This window comes from Orcinus orca, chromosome 1 (genome assembly GCF_937001465.1).
Source record: "Orcinus orca chromosome 1, mOrcOrc1.1, whole genome shotgun sequence".
In the NCBI taxonomy this organism is placed as follows: domain Eukaryota; kingdom Metazoa; phylum Chordata; class Mammalia; order Artiodactyla; family Delphinidae; genus Orcinus; species Orcinus orca.
The window spans coordinates 171060521-171070218 of record NC_064559.1 but is presented as its reverse complement, the minus strand read 5'-3'; the positions used below and the strand labels follow the sequence as shown (position 1 = coordinate 171070218).

Below are 9698 nucleotides of genomic sequence, written 5' to 3'. Positions count from 1 at the left end.
AAATGGGACAATATCCACACCAAGGAATCTGAGAATTATAATAATGGAAGCCTAGTGAGTAGGCACTGAGCTAAGAGCTCTTTGCACAATACCTCATTTAACCCTCACAACACTCAAAGTGGCATACACTACTATTAGTCCTATTTAACTGAGAAGGGAACTAAGGTGAAGCACCTTGCCTAACTTGCCTTTCCCTGGCAGACCTCCCTGACCTCCCTGGCAGACCTCCTTGGCCCTGATCAGTGCATCCTCCTTGCCTGTTTAGTTGCCTCCCCCCTCAACTCCCAACACATAGTTTTAATTGGGCAGGGATGGCACCTGTCTTGTACTGGGTCTGGCATTCAGTAAGTACTTAGCAAATATTTGCTAACTTGAGTAATCTGTGAATGAATAAACCTAGCCAGCGACAGAGCCTGGATCCCAGCTCTTGCCTCTTTCTCACCCGCTGAGCAGGATCCTGTGCAGGGAATGTGCTTAGTACAGGACCTGGCACACAGTAGGCACACAGTGCTGCTGTTGGAGGAGGAGGAAGAGGAGAAGATAATTTTAAAAGGACTACTATCTCGATTGAGTGTGTCTCCCCCAAAGCACAGGACTGGGTTGGCTCCGGCCGGCTTAGGGGAGAGTTTGGAAATAAACACAGACAGTAGAGATGAGGAAGGGAACTCCTGTCCCATCTTCCCCTCCCAGGAGAAAAGAGGTGATGCTCCCACCTTTGTCCTTTCCATCAGGTGTGAGAGCAACGCCCCAAGCGAGAACCCCAAGCTCCTCCCCAATACGGATCCCAGGGGAGCTCAGGCCCCAGCCCCCTCCCGCCCACTACGGAAGCTCCCTGAACCAAAGGTGCCTACTCTTCCGCCCCTGCCACTCCCACCGCTGCAACCTAGCAACCCGGCTTGAGCGTCCTGGGCTCTGATTCTCGCTCCTCAGAGCCTGGATGTGCGACCCTGGGCCGGTCACTGTCAACCTCTGAGCCTTAGTCTTCCTGGCTGCTCCGTGGGCAGCGGAGTCCGGGGCCCCGAAGGTGCAGGACTTTGCCAGGCGCCAAGGCTGTGGCTGACCATCCTGGGTTTCTATCGTCGGGCCAGGGAGGGGAGGAACCTTGGAACCCCACTACTCCACCCCGTCTAACTTCCACCGCTGGAGAACCATTCTGAGTTCTACGGAAGACGACGCTTGAAGCCCAAAGCTGAGGCCGCGGCCTCTCTGGGCGCTAGGAGCAAGCCGCCTCTCCTCTCTGGGCCGCACGTGTACACAGGAGGTGAGTTACGGCAGAGGCCCCGCCGTCGGCCAGCCGAGACCGCTTCACGAGAGGAGAGGGAGGAACAAGCCCACTGGGAGAATGGAAAGGAAAAGAGATTCGGGGTCCCCGGATGGTTGGACAAGTCCCTGAACCACTCTGGACCTCAGTTTCCTCCTCTGTAAAATGGAGACGACAATAAACAACTCACTGGATTTCCCCGCGTTTGCCATGAGGATAAACTAAAATAATGACCTTGAAAGCTATTAAGCTCCAGGTGTTCTGGAGAGTGGGTAACGCGGGCCCACAAGCCGCCTCTCTCCGTCTGGCTTGAGCACCAGCAGGAACCGAGAACTTCAGATGACCCAATATAGATCCCTCCTGAAACCAAGAGACCAAGACAGATCTTAAGCTCACCTAGGGCGGGGAAGAGGGCTGATCCCGAGGAGGGGGCAGCTGGAGCGCGGGTTGAGAGAGGATGCGAGGCCTCTGAAAACCTGGAGTGGGAGGAGGAAAAACCTGGAGTGGGGGGCTTGAGAGCGCGCAGCCTTGAAGCGCAAGAAAGTTCACACTTCTAGAAGCTCCCGCGCACTTTCTTCCGCCTTCCTCTCTACTTCCTAGGTAACTCTTCCCTCTTTTCTTTCTCGTCTCTCTCTTCGTTCCTCCCTATCTTCATTGCCTGTCTCGCCCCACCTCTCTGCTCTCGCCCCTTCTCCCCCCACTTCCAGCTCCTCATCACCCTCGCACTTTATAACCAAACAGCCAAACCCCTTTCCAATTAAAGTGGAATTAGGCAACTCAATCAAATTAGTTCCCTATTAAAGCCCTTCTTTATTAAACCGTTTTCTTGTCCCTGCTATTAAGTTTCACCGCCTGGCGGAACTCGAGCCGGCCCCAGAAGTTTACCTTGGGAAGTCGCCGGCCCAGCCTAGGGGAGGGGACACCCTGTTTCTCGGAGAGGGGGAGTCACCCAGCCAGAAGCGGGAGGGACTTGGGAGGCCGGAGGCGGGTGTCGGCCCCGGAGCCGCCAGTTTCTTCAGCTCCGCTTAAGGAGGGAAGGTCAAAAAGGGGCGCGGAGTGAGGTCGGGCTGGAAGGCGCGTCCTCACCGCCGCTCTCAGATTACACTGTCTAGGGCGAAGGCAGCGCCCCACCACCCCAAAAATAACTCCCAGGCCGCTGGCCTCTGTGAGAGAGCGGTCTTAGCCTTCCCTCCCCAGCCGCCGTCTCGGCTGCCGTTCCTTCCAAACCTGAAGAGGGAGGCGCGCGGCGGGCGCCCAAATCTGCGCCCCGGGGAGAACGGGAACCCGGCCGGCGGCCTCGCAGGACTCCGGGGACCGAGAGCACTGGCAAGGCGACCCCTCTGCAACCCGCGCGCCCGAGCGGGGAGTGGGAGGGACACCAGGTCCCACAAGCACGGCGGGCGCCGCTCCTCCCGGAGTGCTGAGCGCGCGCCTCTCCCAGGCGCTGCAGGAAGTTTCCTCGCCCCGCACCCCCGAGGGTCGTAAGCACCCTCCGGACCTCGGGCAAGCTTCTCCCTGATACCGCGGCTCCGGCGAGGAATTAAGATTATCAACCCGGCCGCCCGAGAAGCGGGACGGGATTCGTTGCTGTTTTCTTAGAAAATAACATTTATTTCTAGCTCATGTCTAGGCAAAGGAAAGCACAAAGTGAGCCATTCTCTGCAGCAGCGTTTCCCGCTGCCGGCCCTTCGGCCGAGGTGCCTGGCGAGTCCCGCGAGGCGGGGATGGGCCCTCCGGCGGGCGGTTCCGGCTCAGTCACGGGTCACTCTGTTCCTGCTTCAGTGCGCACCTAGACCGCTCCTTAGGGAGAGACAGGCCGCAGGCAAGAGGGGCGGGTGGGCAGGATTCATCTCGGGTTTACAATATATTTAATCTATAAACCTGATAAGTACAATGCACGCATAGTCTAATTTTTTTCCGTTTTGTCCTTTTTTTTTGCTTGTTTTTGAATATTTTTCACGTTAATACCGAGGTCACCTACAGATTAATAACTTAGAATTCCATTTTATAACATTATACACTGGCTTGTATATATATGTATAGTTTATATATAGATTTATACATATATAAAAACTCACACTGCACCAAGGAAACCCATGCTTATCGGCATAAGCAACAAAGAGAGCGACAAATACCGCAACGAGGAAAGTGCACCTTAGAACTTGTTTCCTTATTTTCTTTTTTTACAATTTGATATCGATATATATGTGTGTCCCAAAGACTCAACTCAGTGCCAAGAGATTTATACATCCTAAATTTATATTTGTTAGAGCGAATATTAAAAATTTTTTTAAGGGAGGGGGAGACACAGAAGACAGACTCTCGGACTATCCTGCCAACCATTCGGGAGCGCGGGCAGGTGTGACGAGCATAGCGACAGGAGAGGCAGGAGCTTGCGCAGCGGCTGCAGCCTCTGAATTCTCAAGAATTCCCGGCCTTCTGAAGGGATGGGGAGCCTTGATAGGGTCGCGGGACGAGGATGGGGGTCTCACATCCCCTCCGAGAACATCTGCATCTGAAGCTGCTCCTCTTTGCTCAGCTCTCCCCACCCACCGTCCAAAACAAAACTGAAAACCACCTTGGAGCGAGAGGATCCCAGCCGGGGCGCAGAGAGCGCACCAGGCAAAGACGGGCCGGCAGCCCGCGGGGCAAGCCTGGGGTCCCTGTTTGGGGGCCGCCCGACTGCCGGGCCGCTCGCCCTACTGCTTCTCCGGGGCGCCATTGACCATGGGCCCGTACAGGCCGCCGCCGTAGGTCGGCTCCTTGTGCACAGCAGCGGCGGCGGCCGAGCGGTCGCGCATGAGATCACTGAAGGCGTAGTCCATGGGCGGGCGGAAGCCGAGTGTGGGCACCAGGCCGGCGGTGGAGTAGGGAGCCATGAAGGCCAGGCCGCGACTGTGCGCCGCCGCCGCCGAGTAGGCCAGGCGCAGGGGGCTGAGGCCGAGCGGCGCGCCCAGCGGGTAGGCGCCCGCGTCGGCGCCGAAGTGACTGGCGTTGGGCTGCAGTGGCGAGAAGGCCGAGCGGCTGCTCAGCGAGCCCAGCGCCCCGGGCGCCATGGCGCCGGCCAGCAAAGGTCTGTGGTGCGGAGGTGCGGCTGGGCCCGCCTGCAGCGGCGCGGGCAGCCCCGGCCCCCCAGCGGCCGCGGCGTCGACGCGGCCAGGCCACGCGTCATCCGCTGCTACTACTGCCCCCACCGCGGCCTTATCGGGGGGCACGGCGGGGCCGAGGCCGGCCGCCAGGCCCCCGCGGTGGTGGTTCAGCACCTGCTCGATAGCCTGCACCACGTCGCCGCCGCAGCCCTGCAACACTAGCTCCAGGACACCCCGCCGGTGGCCCGGGAAGACGCGCGTCAAGATGTCTAGCGGCGTCCGCTGCCGTGGACCCGGGCCCCCGCCCAGCCCGGGCGCGGGAGCGGCCTCTGCCTCTTCTTTGTCGACCTCGGAACCGGATTCTGAACCCAGAGGGCTGGTGGATCCTGGGCTGTCCTCCTCGCCGCCGCCTCCGGGGCCAGCGCTGCCTGGGCAGCTGCCACCTGCCTCTTTGGAGGCCCGGGCCAGGGGCGACCCAGAAAAGGACTCGCCGTCGCCGTTCTCCGAGCCCGAGCCCGCTCGCACCTCTGGGGACGATGTCCCGGGACCAGAGTCCGCGCCGTCGGGTGATAAGGGCTTTCCCGGCGGCGGCTGCGGGCTGCCTGCGCGGCCTGCCTGAAGCAGCGTCTTGGGGAATACGTCAAACTTCTGTAACTTGGCCTCTAGGAGGGGAGAAAGGGGTATGTAAAGGAGCGGTTAGCAGGGAAGTGACCGCACCCCACAGCACCAGAGCCCTTTGGAGTCCAGCATTCCTTCCCCTCTGAGCCCCTACAGCCCTGGCTCTTTCTCCGCTCCCAGAGCGCATTCTCTTTCTGTACCCAGAACCCCAACCACCTGTGCCCTGTAAACTCAGTGTCCAGTGACCCTCTTCCTACATCTGTGCCCAGTACCTTCACCCTTCCTAGTCTTGGCCTGCTCTGGAGAAGTGGCCTGACCCAGAGGTCAAACAGGAGCCAACACAACTTGCACCTGCACCGCACACTGTATAGAAGACCTCACTCCACCCCTGTGATTCCAAGAGCCAACCCAGCCCTGGGTGCTCTGTGGCCCTGGGCAGCACAGCCTGGAGGGGAATGCACCTTGGGCATTTACAAGATCCCAAGCCTCTCTACAGGCAAAAGTAGAGCCTCTATTTCTAATCCATCCTTTCCAAAATTAAGACCTAAGTGGGACTTCCCTGGCGGTCCAGTGGTTAAGACTTGATCCCTGGTTGGGAGCTAAGATCCCACGTGCCTCCCGCCAAAAAACCAAAACATAAAACAGAAGCAATATTGTAACAAATTCAATAAAAAGACTTTAAAAGTGGTCCACATCAAAAAAAATCTTAAAAAATAATTAAGACCTAAGAAGTTCTTCCCTCCCAAGCTGGAAGCTGAGTGAGCCCTGGCCTAATTCCGCACCCCCTCCCCCAAAAGCCTAGGGAGTCTCGAAGAAGAGGGTGCGGCCAGAGCAGGACAGGGAGTGCACTGGGAAGAGGAAAGGGGATTGAGAGAAGGGAGAGAGCGCGTACTCTGAGAAAAGGGAGACGAGCAGGGAAGGAAGCTAGAAAGAAGGAGCAGGGCGGTTGACCAGGGAACATTAGGAACAGGAGAAAAGGAATCCTGCGGGGGAGGGGGGGAGTGGGGTTGGGAAGGAATTCGGCGTCCTCAGTACCTAGAGAAAGCGAAGCGGGGCGGGGGAGGGGACTTGGAGAGGGTCGGATTGCTGAAGAGAGTTGGGAAGGAGCGGAGGGATCTGCGGCGTGTGGAGAAGCGCAGAACGAAAGAAAAGATAAGACGCGTGGGTTCTCGCGCTGCGGAGAAGACCCAGCGAAGTGAGCAAGAAAGCTGAGACATGGCTGCCTTTGGGTAGAGGCAATAAGATTAAAGCGTTTACATTTGGGCCTGCGGTGAGAGAAAGGAATAAAGTGCAAATGCTTCAGAAAGGGGAGAAAGGAAAGTTTGTGTGTTTATGCCTCAAATCAGGGGCTTGGTGCGCGGGCAGCTCCACCAGGTGGGGCGTTTGGAGAACGGGATTCTACTCTTTCAGTACCGAGACAAGTCCCTGGGCTGCACGCCCCTGAACCCCGTCCCTGCTCCCCTCTCCTCACCTGAGCTCCCTGCGCCCGCGGCGCCGCCTCCGGTGCCCGCGGGCGCTCCCGCTCCCTGCCCCCCGCCGTCGGCGGCGCACACAGAGCCGAAGACCTCGTAGGCGGGTCGCGGCGGGATGATGCCGTTGGCGGCGGCCAGCGCCAGGCCCTCGGCAGTGCCGTAGAGGAGCTGTAACTCGCGCGCCTCGTTCTCTTCCTGCGCCTGTTGCCTGCGCAGCGCCACCTGCGCCGCCATGACGCGCTGGCGCTCGGCGATGAGCGTGCACTTGGCGCACAGGCAGTCCTTCCAGCGGCAGTAGCGCTTGTGGCCCTTGAGCGCAGACACCACGCCGTGGTTGCGGCAGCGCGCGCACTTGGGGGTCCGCGGGTACTTCTCCGCAGCCCGCAACAACAGCGGCGGCGCTCGTAGCAAGCCGCCCGCCACGCTCACAGGTAGCGAAGCGGCCGCTGCCGCCGCCGCTGCCACCGACGCCACCGAAGCCACGGGCGGGCCCGTCGCTGTCGCAGCCGCCGTCGCCGCGCCGGGTACGCTGGGCAACTCGGAGCGCAGCTCCATGGCAGGACCTGGCGTGGAACACCGTGGGAAGAGGGGAGAAACTTGCGGTGAGGAGCGCATGGTGCGCTAAGCTAAAGCGCACCCTGGAGGAATCCAGGTTTAGAGAGGGGCATTTCGGCAGCGGGAGGTTTAGCTAGCAGTTACGGAATCGCTGGGAGTGGACTTTGGAGTCCACTTGTAAATGCCCAACTCCCCGACCCCACTCCCACCAGAGTTCTTATAACTGATTTATGCACTGGGTGTAAGATTTCATCTGAATCAGTGGTTCCACTGGAAAAAATTAAAAGACATATAAAGTTTAAAAGTCATTGGTTCAGATGAATGTAACAAGGGTTTAAAAAAAAAAGATCCCCCAAAGTTTAGCAGAACTGAGGTTAGACAGGCAGAGAGAAATGTTTGTTTGGTGGGACTCGAATTAGAAAATTTTGACCCAACAGTTAGACTGATGCCAAGAGCAAAACAGGAAAACCCGAGGCGAAACGTTCAGTTTTATAGAAGGGTGAAGAGGAGGGTAATATCAAGGCATAGAGTTCAGCTGGTTGGGCTGGAAGATTTTTTTCTGGTGGGAGCAGGAGAGTTGGAGAGAAAACTCAGGGACGAAAAAAAAAAAAGCTTTAGGAAGTGGAGTGAAGGCTAGGAAACAACTCAGGGGCAAAGTTAGGCCCAGGGGCCCAGGGACCCGTGGAAATGTGGGGGTCCAAGTTCCAAGGGGCGGGCCTCCAGGGGGGAAGAGAAAATGGTGTGGAGCTGAGTTCAGGAGGCCTGGGGAGGTGGATTACAGAGGAAATGCAGTGGAAGGATCTTTCTTTCGATAGCAAACCCAGCCCGAGGATTAGCTTGAGGGGCGAGGAAAACAGCGAGAAACAGGTAATATGAGGGTCTGGGACCCAGGGTCCACGCGGGAGAGAGGGGTGTGCGTGAAAAAAAAACCCTCAGGCATAGGCTGGGCTTGGAGATGGAGTAAACCTGTGGCACAGTTTTTAGCCTTGTAGTCTGGAGTAGTCGGGGAGGAAAAAGTATCTTGCAAAAGTTAAGCGTTGCAGGAGGGAGAGCCTTTTAGCTGACCAACTCACCCGGCCTTCCCCTCCCCTCCCGGTTTAGGGATCCAGTCGTCAGACACGCCCTCTCCATTCTGGGGCACCGCGGGACCCCGCTCGGGAGCAGATTCCCAAATTCTGGTCTCGGAGTTGGGTTCCTGGGATTTGAATGGCCCAGCAGGCACCACCGAGGCGTGGGAGTCGCCTCTGGAACTGGGTCTGAGAGAATGCAGGAGTCCCCCCTGTGCCGTGGCCTCAGGAGGCCCAAGCGGGCCCAACTCTAAGCTTCCGCCGCGGCCTCCTCTGGGTCCCCGGTTCCCCTCCTGAGCCCGAATCCTGGTGTCTCCGCCCAAGAATTCTGGACCCCGTCCCTTTGCGCACTGCCTTCTTCCCTCAGGCCCCTCGAGCCGCGCAGTCCCTGAGGCCAGAGTGGCCCGGGCTTCATCAACAGGGGCGGAAGGCCGGGACGCCTCCCCTGCCCTCCCTGCGGCCCTCAACTACCTGCCTTAGGCTCGGGGATCCTCCTCCGCGGGCGCTGCACGCGCCTCCCAGCTCCGCTCGCGACGCTGGCGCTCTCAGCCTCTTCCCCTTGCCCCCGGCCCCTTATCTGACCACGTCACCCTCCTTCAGTCACCATGTCCGAACTTCCGGACCCCCTCAGAACGCTGCGCAGTCCAACCCTTCCGTCGGAAATCGGAGCCGGGCAACCGTTTAGGGATCGACGGGCTGGAACCCACGACCCGGCCCTTTCCGCGCCGCGTCCCCTCGCGGAGCGCGCCGGACGCTGCACACAGTCTGGCCCCAGCTGCCCGGCGCTGCCAGACTCTCAATGAGCAGCTTCCCCGCTCTATTGTTGCTCCTTAGGGCTCCATTAGACAGAATTGGCCAACAATGTGGCGCCTGCCATTGGCCAGGGGAGGCAGACGGCGCTCTGATTGGCCGGGCCCGCGCCCGGGGAGCCGCGCACTCTACAGTGTCCGAAAGATTCGAAACTGCAAAAGCTTCTCTGAGGGCCTCGGGGAGGGGAGGGGGCGCTCCAGGGAAGGAGTGGAAAAAAAAGTGGGCAAGGAGGAGCGTTGAAAATACCGTGACAAGTAGTTTCCGTGTGCCCGAGAGCGTGTGAATTGCGCCTAATTACCGTGTCGGGTGCGCCTCTACGTAGACGTGTGTAACCCCTCGGTTTCTGGGGCGCGGGCTCCGCTGCGCCGCTCTCACTGGCCGGGGGCGCTTGGCAAGGCCGACCTCCCCAAGTAGCCCTGGCGGCCCAGGGCGGGATGGGGGCAGGTGACAATTCAATTACCGCGGTCGGGGTGGGGGTGGAATGGGAGCGCGGGGGTGGAGAAGGGAGGGTGTTCATGGCATAAATGCCAGGAAGAGTTTTCCTCCCTCCATCCGGCTCTGTTTCGGCATGCTCCCAAGTCCAACGCGTTTGGAGTAGTGGAGGCTTTTTTTTTTTTTCCGCCCCTGCCGCCTTTAAAAGGCAGATCCTTTATTTTAAAAGTCCTGGTACGATAGGCATCACGGAGGGTAAGTGTGGCTTGAGGATTTTCGTTTTTAAGGAGCCGGGATAGGAGAAATGAGATAGCGCTTCCTGTCGGCGCCCGCCGGGGCAGTGCGCTCTGCGCCTTTCCTTTCCCAGCCCCTCTAACCCCGTCCTTCTGCCCAT

At 58.9% G+C, this 9698-nt stretch overlaps 1 protein-coding gene across 1 annotated transcript; it reads right to left on the bottom strand.

The window, feature by feature from the left end:
• Positions 1-3451: 3451 nt before the first annotated feature.
• On the bottom strand, positions 3452-9498 carry DMRTA2 (DMRT like family A2). Its single transcript, XM_004273876.3, has 2 exons — positions 6440-9498; positions 3452-5012 (listed from the first exon to the last, which is right to left on the bottom strand). The coding sequence occupies exons 1-2, from the start codon at positions 7053-7055 to the stop codon at positions 3961-3963; spliced, it is 1668 nt and encodes a 555-aa protein (XP_004273924.1). The 5' UTR covers positions 7056-9498; the 3' UTR covers positions 3452-3960.
• Positions 9499-9698: the final 200 nt, after the last annotated feature.

Excerpts from the sequence above, each read along its gene's own strand:
- DMRTA2 (XM_004273876.3), bottom strand. The coding sequence starts at position 7,055 with ATGCGCTCCTCACCGCAAGTTTCTCCCCTCTTCCCACGGTGTTCCACG. Across the intron at positions 5,013-6,439 it reads CGCGGGCGCAGGGAGCTCAG|AGGCCAAGTTACAGAAGTTT; the intron begins GTGAGGAGAGGG and ends CTCCCCTCCTAG.